At 39.9% G+C, this 17,163-nt stretch overlaps 2 protein-coding genes across 3 annotated transcripts in view; one reads left to right on the forward strand and one right to left on the reverse strand.

Moving 5' to 3' along the window:
• The window catches only part of LOC141443940 (dynein axonemal intermediate chain 7-like), a 54,362-nt gene that overhangs the window by 18,034 nt on the left and 19,165 nt on the right, over nt 1-17,163 (forward strand). Inside the window, exon 17 of the mRNA XM_074109363.1 lies at nt 634-719. Coding sequence (XP_073965464.1) covers nt 634-719 — 86 coding nt within the window. The remainder of the gene's footprint in view (nt 1-633; nt 720-17,163) is intronic.
• LOC141443821 (uncharacterized) lies at nt 3,014-16,726 on the reverse strand. 2 transcript variants are annotated; one of them, XM_074109182.1, is made up of 8 exons: nt 16,006-16,726; nt 15,784-15,893; nt 14,080-14,222; nt 11,555-11,783; nt 7,913-9,271; nt 6,600-6,733; nt 5,486-5,613; nt 3,014-4,365 (listed from the first exon to the last, which is right to left on the reverse strand). In XM_074109182.1, the coding sequence occupies exons 1-8, from the start codon at nt 16,020-16,022 to the stop codon at nt 4,155-4,157; spliced, it is 2,331 nt and encodes a 776-aa protein (XP_073965283.1). In that variant the 5' UTR covers nt 16,023-16,726; the 3' UTR covers nt 3,014-4,154. The 2 variants fall into 2 exon arrangements, with proteins under 2 accessions (XP_073965283.1, XP_073965284.1); XM_074109183.1 differs by having other exon boundaries at nt 11,612-11,783; nt 16,006-16,381.

The following is a 17,163-nucleotide window of genomic DNA, read 5'->3' on the forward strand; positions in this document are numbered from 1 at the left end:
ACTCTTTTGTTTGTCGCTGTTGACACCTGATTACTTTGGTCCTAGACGAAGATTTTACTATGCACTAGATCATAAAAAAGCGAAGTGAAAAAAATGTTTTTCACTTCTCATGCTCGAAAAGTTCGTGTTTATGCTGGATCTAGGCGACATAAAATTACTTTTTATGATCTAGGGCATAAAGTACAATCTTCTTCTGAGACCAAAGCAATCAGGCCGCAACAAACAGCCACAAACAAAAAAGTTTCTATATATTTTTAAATCGTTTTTAATCTCTATAAAACTAAAAAAAACAATCAAATAAATCAAAATTAATCACTAAACAAAATATTTATAATTATTTAGCAATGCATAAAATAAAAGGTACCTAGTAAGTGAAAAATGTTTCCACTGTTGTTATTTCATCTCCTCGCAATCGAAGTGAAAAGCAGATTGTAAAACTCGAGCATTAAACCCATTTTCCCCTCGACGTGTCTATTCACCCTCGCCGTACCTATATAAACGTCTCGGGTAAAATGGCTCGTTTTATGCTCTTGTTGTACAATCTAATATTTTCTTCTAATCATTGACTTTTCGATACAAAAATAATAAAAAGCATTGGTACATTTTTTAGACAATGGAAATTATAACACACAGAATATGTGGCGGTGTGCTCAACTTGGACCTGCTGAATGTGCCGCCACAGCCGAAGAGGATCAGGGGCAACGCCGATGTCAGCACACGTGAGTATGGCTGGCTGAGCGGAGCGGAGGAAGAAAGTAATGCGGAACGGAGTTTCCTACTGTTTTTCCGTCCGCGGTGCTTCCCCTCTCGTCCTCCGCCCCGTTTCCCCGCTACTATTCCTCGCTCAGCATCAGATGAATCCATGGGGCAAAATTTTATACCAGGTAGTGAGTTAAGATTGTTTTTTTTTTGGAATCTTTTTGTATTTTTTATTTCAATTCCAAATTTTTTGTTACTTATACGGTCATCCCGTAAAACCCATATCGAAAATACAAACTGAAATATAGATGCATAGAAAAACCAGAAAAATAAGACCAGTAAGTTCAGTTTGTATTTTCGATATGGGTTTTACGGGATGACCGTAAAAGTAACAAAAAAGTTGGAATTGAAATAAAAAATGCAAAAAGATTAAAAAAAAAACAATCTTAATTTGATTGCTTAATAACGACATCTCTTGTCCGGGTGAGCGGTTAGTTCCAATGGGGTGCTGAAAGTTTCTCGATGAGGGCTACAGCATAGATGTCGCTAGTGTCGCTGCTTAAGTGACTAAATAAGAAAACAAACAAGCTGAGATATGTGGTGCATAGGAGAAATTCGTGTCTGTATCACTGTCCAGTGGTGGTATAGCACGTGGCACGGAATGCCGAGGACCTGGGTTCGATTCCCAGCACTGGTCTTATTTTTCTGGTTTTTCCATGCATCTATATTTCAGTTTGTATTTTCGATACAGGTAGTGAGTTCCTATATCGATAATCTCAATTATCGATGCTTGTCCCATATACTAGTAATCGCCCCCAGTATTGTGTGTATTTTTTTAAGTATTGTTCTGATGGCGAGTATGAAGTTCACACAAAGCATATTTGAAATGATTTATTTATTTTTTTGTCATTCAGCCGTCTGAAATGGTTTCATCTGTCAAGACGGAGACGTTTAACGCCCGAAAACTTGGATCAAATTCTGTTCGTTGGTTGGAATCAGAAAATCAATTATGTGGAGCATCAAAAACCGTTACAAAAAGAGAAGAGAATTATGTTATTATTTTGTTCAATTTTTACACTTTAAATAAAAACATATTTTTACAAACAAAACTTGGAGTGATCACTAGTATATGGAACAAGCATCATTGACAAGATTTCATTTTTTTAACATCTGTAAATTACTACAGGAATCGAAAGAGTTTTGCCTCCTGTGCATGGGAAAATATTTATTATAATTGATTTCTCCATATTTAAAAAAATACAAAAAATTGATCCGCTCCAGTGGATAGACAGCCTAAAGATATAATAATTATGTATACTATATTTTATCGTATCGTCCGGAAATTTATTTAGATTCGTCAAACTGTCGTTGGTTAGTTAGGTTATTTTTTTCCTCTTGCTTACTACTTACTTAGGTACTGATAAATAAAACGAACTGAGCAACAATTCACTTATTTACTAGGACAAAGAGGAACACAATAAAATCCCTTGAAAAAAATCAGGTCTACTTACAAATAAAAATTCAGATTTTTTTTTAACTAGTCAGTAGCAATATGTCAAATAAAAAAACACTGGATATTCTTAAAGCTACTATTGGTATAAATTATATTAAATATCGAGTCTGTCTGTATGTTCACAGTGATGGATGATTGATTAGACTAATTTTAAATTGACAATAAAATTATTTCGTTATGTATCTAGGTGATTTTTTTACCCCACTGCTCAAAGGAGGGTTGTTTTTCGAGCGTATGTATGTCTACTTCTTTAATAGTTTCTGTAGCTTAAACGGTTGACCGGTTTTCAACGTATATGAGGTATTATTATATTATAGGTATCTGTCAAAACTGACGAAGTGAACTTTTGAATGATTCTGGCAGCCCTATCTATGTCCATCCAACGTCTAAATCCGTACATCCCACTAATATTATTACTACGAAAGTTTGTAAGTCTGCTTGTTTGTTTGTTACCTTATCACGTTTCAACCGCTGAACCGATTGAGATGAAATTCGGTATACAATATTTTGAGTCATAGGGAAGGATATAGCTTTATCGCGAAAAATTGCATAGTTCCCTTAAGTAGCGGTAAACGAATTCTACGTTGTCGCGGGCAACAGGCTTATTAAAAAATAATATTAACACTGTCTGTCTGTCTGTACCTATACAGAGTGAAATTTGTATGTCTAGCTCAATTAATGCTGCATCTGCATGTTTTTCGTTATGTAAATAACAATATATTAATAATCATAAGAAACGCTCTCTTAATTATAACTAAATAAGTACTGTTACCAATAGTCCGTTGTCTAATTGTATACCTCTATGAAGTCATCAACTTAAACCATACATTACTATCGATCTGTATCGTTTCATTTGTAAGCCTGCGAGTTAGATTTTGACCTATAACACAGATGGCGTTATTATATGTAGATATAAGTAGAATCTCATGTACCAGTGAATTCAGTTACATTAAATCCCCGAACAAATCAACAAGCTTTATTAAATCATCTCCATCACCGCCACTTCCACGAAGAAACACTAAACTAAACTATTTTATATTTGCTTTCACTAGAAACAAAAAATAAATTTAACTAAAAATCTTAATTTCTTGAGTGTGTCTGTAGTCAGCACTAGTTTCATGAAAATACTACATCTAGTGTCTTCCGTGAAGCACTCTTTGATCTCACTTCTGCCAAGAATCTCACTGTGATCTTATCCAATATCTCTAATACAGTGACAGTAAGTTGAATAAAAATCAACAGCGCATGTTGAAATGCGAATGGGTACGTCACTAGTATTTTCGTTCGTAGAAGTACACCCATTTAAAACTAGATGGCACTCGTGTTCAACTTTTTCTAGATATGGGTAATCTCGACTCCAAGAAGCGGTCTGATTCACCGAATCCAGCTCCGATATCAGGATCGACAACGCTTATTGTCTCCAATTTTTTCAAACGATAATTTATCTGTAGCAAAAGTTAAGTAATTTCGTTCTGAACCGACTACGTCCGGATTGGTTCAAAACGAGTGAGTGAAGTACCAATTCGTCATAATGACTCTTTTGAACCTATCAGTCACTTCGGATTTACCCCGACCGAATGTTTTCGATTCAATCCAATGTGATTGCACGGAAGCGAAGTGAGTGCTGATTCGTCGATCACAAGCCGCTTCATCCGATAGATCGCTTGGAGAAAGTTAGGTACTCCTCAGAGTTGATAAGATTTGAAATTAGCCGATAATGGATTCAGTCAAATCCGCTTAAGGATTTGACTCATTTGAATCTTCATATCCGGTTTTACCCATCTCTTTGTTCGCATCTGAATAGTCCGGAGTTGCTCCTTGGAGTCGATAAGATTTGAAAGGAGCTAAAGGAGCTTCGGATTTGAATCTTCTTGATGATTTGACCCATTTGAATCTTCATATCTGGTTTTACCCACCTCTAACTTGTTCGCATCTGCAGTCTTCAAGCGAGCGAATCGTTCTCGTGATCTGGTCTTCGAGCGGCCACGCTTCGGCCAAGACGTTTCCAGAAATCTTTCTGTTCGTTTTCTGTTTGAGGATACACTATATACGTCTTGGTCAGCATGAGATAGTGTAGAGTATTGGGGCGAAGCCGCCGCGGGATGTCTTCCAGCAAGACTAGGATAAGGTCTTCGCGACGCGTTTCTAGAAGTCTGTTGAAAGAAATGTCATGATAAAGGATAATGTGGCTAGAACATATTGGAAAACCAGCCGGGATTTCTATGAATATCATCAGGGTATCTATAATACGTATAAATAGACATAGACATAGCTTTATTGGACATCAAGCTTAAAATAATACACAATTTACAGTAAAAAAATATGAAACAATACAATACAATAAACTTATTGCCTGCACATTAATAAAATATAATATTAAATATATATAAATAGGAATCGAAAATATCCATTATATAGATATTATATGATTAACTGATGTCGACATTTGACAGAGATTAACTCACATTATGCTGCAGTAAAGTACCTATATGTGCCTGCTACAGTGCTAATAAAATATAATATTAAATATATTATAAAGTTGGTAGGTATCTTTCAATATCCAGTGCTAGCAGAGCCCTTCTCCTAAGAAAACTGTGGGGTAATTTCAGATAGTTACTGACATTGACAGCCAGAGATTTTCTGACTTATTGGTTCTGCTTATAGCAGCTACCTTCATACTACGGCTGTCATTGTAGCATGGTGCGGGTGACAGCTGTCAATATCACAAGAATAGAGAGTCAAAGTGTCGAAACTTGAGTCGATAAAACTAAATTTAAAATCTTAATCATAATTAATCCGATTATTACGCTAATTTTGATGAGAATATTAGTGAAATTCTAGGTTGGAATATTATTTGCCACTTGAGTAAGGCTAAACGGAGTTTGCAAGAATATTCGCGCGTTACTTACCAATTAATAACCGATATAATTCAAGATCCCATCACTAAACGTTACGTTACATGCATATTACGTTTCTTCGCTTAATTGTGCTTTGAATTTAATTAATCGATTATAAAAATCTGATAGCTAAAATTTATTTCGCATAACATAGTTCTTTATGTTCAAATATTTTACGCCAGTCATATTCAGGCTACAACTGAAATATACTTCCATATATTTAGACCTCAGCAACTTTTAAGTAAAACGAAACGGTGCATCAAGTGTCACACGCACCATGCTAGAATGAAAGCACTGTAGTTAATAGTAAAAATCACGAAAGTTTAAAACATTATACACACTGTATGTAGGGTAAATAGGGTAGTAGGATAGTAACCTGTGTTGGGCCAGATGCATCTCAAACTGACACCATTGGCTCAGCAGAAACTGGCGGGAGATGATCAGCATTATGGTCCGGGAGCGGTCCATGCAGGACACTATGTTCTCCAGGATCGAGAGGCCCACCTGAAAACCAGGTGCTCGGTTAGTGGCACGTACCGATTCATCCCATCACTAAACCACATTTCAACCCTCAATAAAGTCAAAATATCTTTAGTATATTTAGGCTTTAACAAGCACTTCTGAATGTCAAAAAAAAATCTACCACCGGTTCGGAGAAACCTCTGCTGGCCAATCTCATTTTATCGTGCACCTGTCTAATTACCGTACCGCTTTTTTCCCGCACTAGTGACACGGTAATAACACTTGAGTGCACAGATAAATGTAAAGGGCAGCCGTCCTTTTTCTAGATGTGCACTCAGTTGCAGTGTCGTGTTGCTTGACAAAAAAAACCGGGCAAGATAGGGTTCCGTAGCCATTACGAAAAAAATCAAGTAATATTATGTGCGTTATAACACAATTAAAACACTTACTACAGTCTTAAAATCTATTACCAGAAAAAGAGCGTATCTTCACGGCACTTACGTCCTTTTTTTGAGAAGCGCAGTTTTGTAAATTGCGTGACAATATAATCTGGTAGTGACATCCTGGTAGTCCAGCCAGGATCGTCTCCACAGGACGGAACTCTTTAACGGTTAATGGCATCGACTTGAAATTTGGTATGCAAATGTAGTTTGGGTGACAATACAACTAGTTACAGTCAACAAAAAGTACAGTCAGCAAAAAGCTGTGCACAGCCAGTGCTGACGCGGCAATCCATCTCCAGATGCGACAGGAGGTGATCCAGGATATAGCTGCGGTCGTCGTTACAGTACCCTCTCCCTCTCTCCCGACCCCTCCTCCTTCCTCTTCCCCCACTCTCTCCCCTCCGTCACCCCTTCACCCTTCCCCTATCTCCCACCTCCTTACCCTCCTTTACTCCCTCTCTTCCCTCTCTTTCACCGCCTCTCGCTCTCTTTCCGCCTCCCCTCTCTCATCCTCTCCCCCTCTCTCTACTACCTCACGAGACATCCGGCTCATAAAGAGACACGGCTAGTAAATCATCCACATACCTGGAAATCCCTCTCGTGCAGACACACGCTGACACGGCAGTCCGTCTCCAGATGCGGCAGCAGATGGTCCAGGATCCAGCCGCGATCGTCGTTGCAGTACGACACGAACACGTCGTAATTAAAGATTCTTGAGTCTGGAAAGTGATAGTAGCTTTAACACGCGTTAGAAATACCTTCCCGGGAGACATTTTACGAGAGACAGGTCATGGTAAAGTTTAAATAAAACATGTTTGCTCACATTGCGCCATCTATTGATTGCCAGATTAAGTTAAGATGTTATCTTATTATTATTTATTAGATCCGATTACAAATTTTGCATGCCAATGTATGGTGAATTGTGTTGATCTACACTGATTTTTTGTAACATCATTTGTACCATGATTCGAGCAAATAAAACTTTGAACTTTGAAGCCTGAGTCCACACTGTCCACTGTATTAAAATTTCCTCTGAATAAAACTGCATTGTAACATAACTTCCATTTTTAAATTTCTACTCTTACTCTTATCACTCTACACAAACGTCCACACTAACAAAACATACATTCTACCAGTAGATCTACTTTACCAAAACATCTATTTTTGTCACAACGTCTACCCGATCAGAAGGTTCATACTACCAAATATTATACTCTAATAAATAATACATTCCGACACCACTGTTTCTAATATAGTGGACGATCTGATATAATAGAAGTTATCAAATAAGTAATGGACATTTCGATAATAGTGAGCGTTCTGATGCAGTGGAGGATACACTACAAATATCCACTACTTACATTAGTGTAGTGGATATTATGTTAAATTGGACATGGTAGGTACAGTTGATATTTCAATAAAGTCAGAAATCTCATACACCGAACGTTGTGGTGCAATAGGCATGAATGGGCATAGATCTTGAAGGTTGACGTACTTCACCATTCTTGGACAGCTTTTAACTTGAGGTTTTACATGGATTCCTTGAGAAAACTCGGGATAAAAAGACACCTATGTGTTATTCCAGACCAATTTACATACCAAATTTAATTAATATTCATCCTAATGATTTAGCTTGAATCTGTTGCAAACACACACACCACACAAACTGTCGCCTTTAATAACAATAGGATTTGCTCCGAGCTCATTTTATCTCAAGTTTCACCTGAGACCAAATTGTCTAACGCTTTGACGCTCGCGGTCACATTGATCATGTCTTTCTGCCTTCATCCACTACCCTTTGACAGGAAGAGCTGGTGAAAGCGATTGTGACTCGGACCTCGTTTGACAATGTGGCCTCAGGTGATAATTACCATTGCCGCAATCGAATTAAAACTTACCATCAATAACTGCATCTTTGTTGATCATGCTCAACAACGCCGAGTTCCTCAAGGTTATGAAGAAATACTTGAAGTTCCTCCTAAAGATATATGCAAAAATCAGCATTGGAAATAACACTCCCGGTATCACTATTACCGCTAACACTTTATTTCTACTTTCTTCAATTAAGTCACCATAGTCTATGTCTCGTTTGGTTTGATTGCAGCTCAAGACTTTTGAATAGGATACGTGTTTCCCTTCCAACACTTGCATGCATTGGTATTGAATAGGGTCGTAGTCTAGCAATAAATATGAACCAAGCGTAACATTGTCATAGATTTTGCCATCGCAATACTCATCTTGAGCGCAAGAGACGCTAACGTTTTTCCTTTTTGAAATAGCTTTATTGTACTCCGTGAAACCAGTATGGAAACTACTAAAGGGATTCCCTTTGTTTTCAAACGCAGATTCTAGTGCAGTTTCATTGACTTTAACATTTATTTCAGCAACTAAAGCGTGCTCGAAGAACTCTCTTGTATTACAATTGCATATAACAAAATTCCCTGACAATCCTACGTATTGTGCTGCTTGGAAGTCCTCTAACATCTCTTCGCTTATCATGTTAATGTTGTTATACTTTAGAGATAAGTATTTCAAGCGTTTCATTGACTTGAATGTCGGGTCGAACCATGTGCTGACCCTGTTACGGTCTAGATCCAATACCTGTAGTCTTTTCAAAGTTTTCGCTACTTCTGGCTTTATCATACCTATCTCATTCTTCGATAGCTTTAGTATTTCCAGCCTCTTGAATCTTTCGAACATATCAAAGTTGCTTAACGCTATCCTATCAGCGTACAGCACTTCTAATGTATCCTCTATTCCAGCCAGAGCGTTGAAATGATTCAATATCCCACTATTCCCTGATATATCTAAGTACCTCAGCGACGTTCCACTAAAAAATGTGTCCCTTAGCTTCGACAATCCAGTTTCGCATAGCGATAGTCTTTCGAATTTCTTCCCGAAATTCTGAAACATCATCAAGTTGCTCTGAGAGAGACGCGTGTACGAAAAATCTAGAGACACCAAGTTCTTTAGATCCTTCATGACATCTACTGACTCGACGATTAAAGGCTTCGTGATACCGAACTCGTCATACTCATAGTTTCTACTTAAATCTAAGTGGGACAGATGCGAAAGACCCTCGAAAGCTTTGGCGTTGATGTATAGAATGCTGTTGTCTGATAAATACAGGGCTTCTAAGTTCGCCATTCCTTGGAAAATTGAACCGCTAAGAGTTGTAATGGCGCACGCTCTTAAATCAAGCTGTTTAAGGTTCTTGAACTGTACGCCCATAAAGCCGCCAGGCCAAGATGCGGTAGCTGAAAAAAAATTAGTTGATAATAAGTGACAAAGTTACAAAGATACCGTGTAGGTTTCTCTTTGGACTTGCATCGTGCGAGAATTTTAGGGTCTACGCTAGCTGACGCGGTTTGCACGGAGCGGGTGGACGCACAGACCTTATATCGAGATAGACGAAAAGAGCGCTTCAAACTGTATGAGAACCTAGCGTGTCGAATTTTACGTACCTAAGATGACGTCACGAGCGAGAGTTAGTGATGGAAAATCAAGACTGCACGGTACCGATTCAAAGGCGCGCGGAACCGATTCCAAGGCTCGGCGTTTTCAAAGCGCATCGCGCATTTAGGTCGTACAAAACTTTGACAGTGGATCAAACTTTATACACGCAAGGTACCCTCTTAAGGTCTATCTCGATATAAGGTATGTGGGTAGACGCCTGTTGAACAACAGTACGAGCAGCGCTAACTGCGCGAGTCTCGTGCGTAGGATTGTACCTGCACCCGCCAGCAGGCTGCGCCCGCGACGCACCCGCGACGACTAGCGTAGGCAGGCCCTTAGCATGGCGTAACATCACGCGAAACTTTAACTGCCTATAATATAATAATATTATATATATTATATTCATCCTTTTCTGTTTAATTGAAAAAAAAATCCAATATTATTTAATAATGTAATAGCGTGAATTTGAATGAATAAATGAATATGAATGTTACTGACGGATTAAATGGATTTTATTTTACCCAGGATGCTACCCTTTTGCGACAGCTAAAGGTACAATAGACAGATACACAGCGGTCAAACTTATAATACCCCTCTTTAAGAAACCCTCGTTAAAGAGGAGAATGAATTAAATTAATGATTGAATGTCAATATCCTGCTGTCATTACACGACACGTTCTTGTATGCGTGACTTCAACTCTACTGGTCTAGTGGCACTACCTATTATCTCATCTAGGGGAGAGCCAAAGTTCGCATACTCTCGCATACTCTACTAATATTCTTCGCATACCGGTGGTTATTGTATGACGAAAACCGAAAAAATGTTTTTTCCTCAAACAAAACAGACATTTTCTGGACTTCGTTTGTCGTCATGGTAATGATTCAAATTCAAATAATTTATTGCTCACATAAACATAGCATAGTTGTTATTATAATTACATGGTGTTACATGGTAATAGTGTTTCAAACATGCACCATTCACTTAGTTTTGATTTCTAATGTACTTATTTTCTTATGTTTGTGTGTGTGCATGTGTGTGTGTGTGATGATAGAAACGTCGAAATAACAGTAGCTCATTTAAACTATATCCCTTAAACCATACGTATAGGTAGTATCACGAGAGCTGAGGTCACGCACACAAGAACATGTCATGTAATCAATCAATCAGTTCTTATGTAGCTGTGTGTGTAATCATTCACTTCAAGTCGCGTGGCAGTACCTATAGATCGTGTATGTTTAAAAAATGCCATATTCTCTGCCTGTCTCTTTTCTGCCACAACCAACTAGGGCTTGAAACTGGTACCAAAAATCGGTATCATACACTTTTAGTACCGATATTTTCAGTCCATTTTTACGATTCTGTATTGGTATTGAGATCTTTTAATTTATAACTAGAATAACTTTGTTGTCGTGATCACGAGTAGACACTCTCTTCTCTACTCTACTCTAGTAGTCTACTCGTGGCCGAAACGTCGAGGTAAATATTAATCGTGTGTATTAGCGTGATAAATCCTGTACATGGTATTTTGACCATGAGTGAAAATCACGAAAGTTTAAGACATATTCATCAATCACTTGCAACAGCATACGTAAACAAACAGGCAGACGGACAACAAAGTGATTCTAGTTATAAATTAAAAGATCTCAATACAGAATCGTAAAAATGGACTGAAAATATCGGTACTAAAAGTGTATGATACCGATTTTTGGTACAAGTTTCAAGCCCTAGTTGGTTGTGGCAGAAAAGAGACAGGCAGAGAATATGGCAGTACGGTCACTGTAAACTCATGGTAGTGGTATAGCAAACCTTGGCTTATCGGTGATACTTGGCAATTCGGTGATACTGCTCTATTATCTTACACAGATCTCACTACGAGGAAATGCGAGCTATAAAATCGTTGGCAACTGTCAGTTTTGATGCTTGCAATCAGGTTGGCGGTGATTTATTTGCTTGCAATTCACTATTATGAGCTCAACGTAAGATAATAACGCAATATCACCGAATTACCAAGTATCACCGATAAGCCAAGGTTTGCCCTACTGATTTGGCAACAATTTCAAGCCCTGCCCCCAACACAGCGTACCTACGTGGTGAAATGGCGACGGCTGCGGATGGAATGACCTCCCGACACCAGGTTTACCTCTCGTGTCGTAGCCCACGCCACTGGCCAGCGCTCGGGCTTGTGTGGCGTTAATAAAGCTGTCATAGCGGTCTCCCGTTGACTGGTGATCATCGAACTGGTTGCCGTACATTGTTATGTATTCCACTGTGTCGGCGAGTGCTCGGCCTTCGGTGTCTCTGACTGTGAAGACCTGGAGGAATGATGGTGGTAAAACAGGGTTCCCTTAGACAGCGTTTGCACCTGAGATGTGTAAAGATTTGTTTGTCATGAACCAATGGAAACGGTTCATTTTTTTTATTCGACTGGATGGCAAACGAGCAAGTGGGTCTCCTGATGGTAAGAGATCACCACCGCCCATAAACATCTGCAACACCAGGGGTATGCGTTGCCAACCTAGAGGCCTAAGATGGGATACCTCAAGTGACAGGAATTTCACCGGCTGTCTTACTCTCCACGCCGAAACACAACAGTGCAAGCACCGCTGCTTCACGGCAGGATTAGCGAGCAAGATGGTGGTAGCAATCCGGGCGGACCTTGCACAAGGTCCTAGCACCTGCAAAAATTTGCCTATACTCGCTCAGCGCAGCTCTGGTGGCAACAGCTCAGTGGAGCGAGGTTTTTGTATACGAACAAGGAAAAGGACGTGAGGTGCTCGCTACACATCCTCACAACGCTCAGCTACCTCGTACATCTCTGGTGGAATTCAGCGTTATTTCCCTGGTTGTAATAGGGGAGACCGAGGAGAGTTGTGACAGAGGAGAGTAGTGCGCTAGAGTAGAGCGCTGAGATAGCGCGCGTTTTTAAGTTCAAGTCTCGAACTATCAAACGCGTTGTTGCGAGCTTGCTAGCAGTTAATAAGTTCCCAAAATCGACGTTGTCACTATACTCTCCTCTGTCACAACTCTCCTCGGTCTCCCCTACAAATGTGCTCCATTCTACGTTTACAAGTCACATATAGGCTCGTCAGTGGCGACGGATGCAAAATTCAGTGTGTGCACTATTTGAGCTGTACACAATAGTACATTGTGTCTTAAGGGCGGTAAATAAGGAATTACGAACGAGAGTCTATTAGAAATCGAAGACTGAGGGCTTTAATGAGTCGATGTTCGTAATTCTAGTACCGCCCGTGCGACATACAATGTTTTTCATCACATTTGCGAGTAAAATTTAATATTTCTAAAAGAAAAAATATTATTCTTCCAAATATTGGCGATACCCTAGGCTGCGCTCTTGGCAGCGTCGCCCTCCCCCTCCCTCAGCATGTGCCTGAGCCGCGTGTGCATGTGGTCCTGCTGCTGCACGCGCAGCACCATCAGTACGGGCACTGACTCATTGACCGACCTTGGGCTTCATGGCAAGAAAATTTGTACTCGCAATGACTCATTTACCGACCACGGGTTTCATGACAAGCACATTAAGGTCGAGGGTTTTATTTGGGGGGTTGCAACCAAGGTAGCCTTCATGTTTTGACACTGTTTACGAGCAAGTGTGATGAAAATTGTTTTAAACAAATGTGCTGCACGAAACTTTGATGGAATCCCATCAAACCTCACTAGGCTACGGGATGCCAAGTTCTGGAGTATGGACTCGTTGGTGCGGAACTCCGTCCATGCTATCTCAAGCATCCGGCACCACATCTCCAGAGAATCCACTCTCCCCCTTTCCAATTCGCACACTGTTCAACTGCCACTGCTGCTGCCGCGTAAAGAAGAATGGGGAATACCAGTGTTACTCCTTACCACAGATATAGATTACATTAGATTACGCAAATAAAGCCGTGGTGGCCTAATGGTTTGACCTATCGCCTCTCAAGCAGAGGGTCGTGGGTTCGAACCCCGGCTCGCACCTCTGAGTTTTTCGAAATTCATGTGCGGAATTACATTTGAAATTTACCACGAGCTTTGCGGTGAAGGAAAACATCGTGAGGAAACCTGCACAAACCAGCGAAGCGATTCAATGGTGCGTGCGAAGTTCCCAATCCGCACTGGGCCCGCGTGGGAACTATGGCCCAAGCCCTCTTGTTCTGAGAGGAGGCCTGTGCCCAGCAGTGGGACGTATATAGGCTGGGATGATGACGCAAATGCATCTACTTCCAAACGTCGGGGTTGGCCCCATACAAAGACTGACCGCTAACTGACTAATCATGACTAGTGACTGACTCGAGCCCCACGGCGCGGGCGGGCGGCGCATTTGAATCGATTTTGCGCGGACATCGAGGAATTTACATCGCTAATTCGCTCTTGAGACGTCACAGTAGATATAAAAAATTTCAAGTGTCTAACTTTTACGGCTTCAGAGATAAAGCCCTGTGACAGACGGACAGACAGACAGACAGACAGCGGAGTCTCAGTAATAGGGTCCCGTTGGCACCCTTTGGGTACGGAACCCTAAAATGTGACACGGTTGGTTTTCATACAGATTGGGGTGTTAGCGTTATCTAGTGTAATCTCTATCTGTGTTCCTTACCCTGCTGTGAGTATGCTTACCCCCGGCACTATCCTCAGGTGGCAGCGCGCCATGCTGAGAAACCTGACGTCCTTGCCCTTCCTTCTCGTCGGAGCCCCCAGCTCCGACTGCAGCGTCGTCACGGCGTTAACATTGTCGGAGAGATCCATGAAATTCGCTGGCGCTGTAACATTACGGGAGATTTACTTTTTATGGGAGTTAGAGCAAGTGCTGCACAAACTAAACTTATGCTGCTTAGACTAACTAGCAATGTCTGTAAAATTATACAATAAATTACCTACCCAAATAAAATCAGAAACAAAAGATAAAAAATTTATACGACTACTAAAGGATTTTTTAACTCAGAAATGTTACTACAGTATAAATGAATATTTAGAAGAATAAAGAAAAATAGTTATACTGTTATTATTATTGTCATTAAAGATGATCTCATTGCACTAGGTATTACTTGTCCTATTATCTATTCATTCTGTGATACCACATAAGTTCTAAGTTTATGTTATTTCTAGATAAATGTATAAGTAGTTTATTTAGATACCTTAATTATATAAAGTTAATTTATAAGTGTTCCTTAAACCTCTTCCTAAAAAATACATGAGGTTAAAATAGCATAATATGTTATGTATAAGTTAATTAATGTAATTAATTTTAAAATTGCCGCGCCCCAACAGGGCATCATTTTTTATATTTTTTTGTAAAAGGTGTTGCAATAAATAAATACTGAATACTAAGGTGAAGCCAGACGAGCGTAATTTTTCGAGTCGTGAGCCGCCTATTTTCGGTCCCGTAATTTCAGCTGCATTCGGTTTTATACAAAAGTCCAGTTTGTAGTCCAGTTTGTGCCACACGGCGACCCAAAATGAGTAAACTCATTTTCACAACACTAGACTGTTCTACAGCGCAACATAGCGCCACATAATAGATGCGAGTAAGGTTACCCCATTCGGAGCATGATTTTCCGTTGTTTCTAAAGAGACGCTATCTTTAAATATAATGACCCGGATAACTCACGTCTTAAATCGAGTTTAGCTCGACATGTTTCGGGCTAATCCGTAGCCCTTCGTCTTCGGAGCACGACATCGCATCCAAACTCGCCCATAATTCTGAATCCAAATGATTGGCTAGCTCCAAATGCACTGTGTACAAGTCCTTATTGACAAATGATATTTTTCGACGGTAGTCGGAAATAATCTTCGCCAAAAGTTTGCCGTTAGCCACACGAAAAAACGATTCATAATCCCGAATGCACTTATTTAAGTGCTAACGGCAAACTTTTGGCGAAGATTATTTCCGACTACCGTCGAAAAAAAATATCATTTGTCAATAAGGACTTGTACACAGTGCATTTGGAGCTAGCCAATCATTTGGATTCAGAATTATGGGCGAGTTTGGATGCGATGTCGTGCTCCGAAGACGAAGGGCTACGGATTAACCCGAAACATGTCGAGCTAAACTCGATTTAAGACGTGAGTTATCCGGGTCATTATATTTAATATGAGTGAGTCTCACGGTAGTTTCATGTTCAAGACGCTATCTTTACTTACAAAATCATTGGGAAGGCGTGTTTCGGCAGAGGATAATAGAATAACAATCAAAATAAAAACAGGAATAGTTAGAGATAGGGATACGGTTAAGGTTAGGGTTAAGAATAGGGATATTAATAGGTATAGGGATAGAACTAGAAATAATTCATTTGCCAAATTTTGGCACGACAAGTAAAATACCTGAGTTGATGGTGAGGTGTCCATCCTGGTCCACCCACGTCTGCACGTCAGTCATGTGCCCCGTGAGGCAGCGCTGGGCCCAAGCTCCGGTCGCTACGGTGTACCATACACTGAAATTTAAATATCGATATGTGAATATTACACTGTGAGAGCCATAGAGAGAACTACGGTCTGGGTTTCTCTATGGGATCGAATTAAAATAATAATAATAAAAGAACTTACAGTGCAAATATAATCATATTCCAATGATCCAAAATCCTTTAAAAAGGGCATTTGTCGTCCAACCTCACATTCTACCCCCCACTCTGTATCACAAACAGATCACATCACGATCACAAGAAATGCTATCACAGAGTATCACTGTCGTTGTATTTATCACAAGCACTTAGTTATTAGTATAAAATATTGTTTTTTGGTGGCGTACAATATGGCGAATTGTGGTCAGTGTTGAGTTATCAACAGATATGATTGTTCGTATCTTATCAATGTCAAAGACAAGGATAGTGATGATCGGTTTGCGCAGACGCGACAAACTTAAGTGGGTGATTTTATTAGCGGGGCGGGCTGCGAGTGCGAAGCTCTGGGTTAGACTACTAAGACTAGTTAGTTAGTTAGTAATACTAAGGCGCTGTTTCACCATCCATTGATTAGTGTTAACTGGCGGTTAGGTGTGATGCCGTCTCTATTTGTTTTGTTCGAATAGACGGAGACGGCATCACATTTAACCGTCGGTTAACGCTAATCAATGGATGGTGAAACAGCCCCTAAGTGATTTATTAAGCAGGCCTTAGCCTGGCAGCCCAGCCCAGTGCAAATGTCAAATTGAATGCCAAGTAACTTCGAGGATCCGAGTGTTATTCCTAAAATTCAGCTGTCTCTATACCACACACTATCCTAGGCCCCTAACCTGCCGGTATCCTACCCTTTGAAACAGTAAAAAAATCAAACTTTTAAGTAAACGCATTCAAAACACACAACGGGTAATTAGTAATTAATAAACGTGTTTCCGTACGAATAGTGTAACCGAAAAATCTATGGGCTACTTACTTCTGGTTCTCGTAGAAATTTGAAGTTTAACTTGCATTCAAATTACTTATATCGGTTTTTTAAAACCCCACTAGATGGCCGCACTGTTTGCTGTGAGTTTTTAAGTATGGTTTTTAAAGGCTGTTTATTACGGGTTCGAAAACAAAGTTTGGATTAAAATCTTATTGAATACAACTTAAAACCAGACCATATAAATATCGAGGCAAGCCCAGTGTTGATAGTCCCGGTTTTGTTCGGACAAAAGGAGGACAAAGGTTTCCGAAAAAACAAGCTATCCAAAACGCAGACATTCATTGCCCCGGCATATATGCGCATGATATTGCAAAATATTCA

Source organism: Choristoneura fumiferana, chromosome 28, assembly GCF_025370935.1.
Source record: "Choristoneura fumiferana chromosome 28, NRCan_CFum_1, whole genome shotgun sequence".
Classification (NCBI taxonomy): Eukaryota; Metazoa; Arthropoda; class Insecta; order Lepidoptera; family Tortricidae; genus Choristoneura; species Choristoneura fumiferana.

Coding starts and splice junctions, on each gene's coding strand:
- LOC141443821 (XM_074109182.1), bottom strand. Junction 14,223..15,783: donor ACACCTCACCATCAACTCAG/GTATTTTACTTG, acceptor GTAATGTTACAG/CGCCAGCGAATTTCATGGAT. Junction 11,784..14,079: donor ACCTGAGGATAGTGCCGGGG/GTAAGCATACTC, acceptor TCATTCCTCCAG/GTCTTCACAGTCAGAGACAC.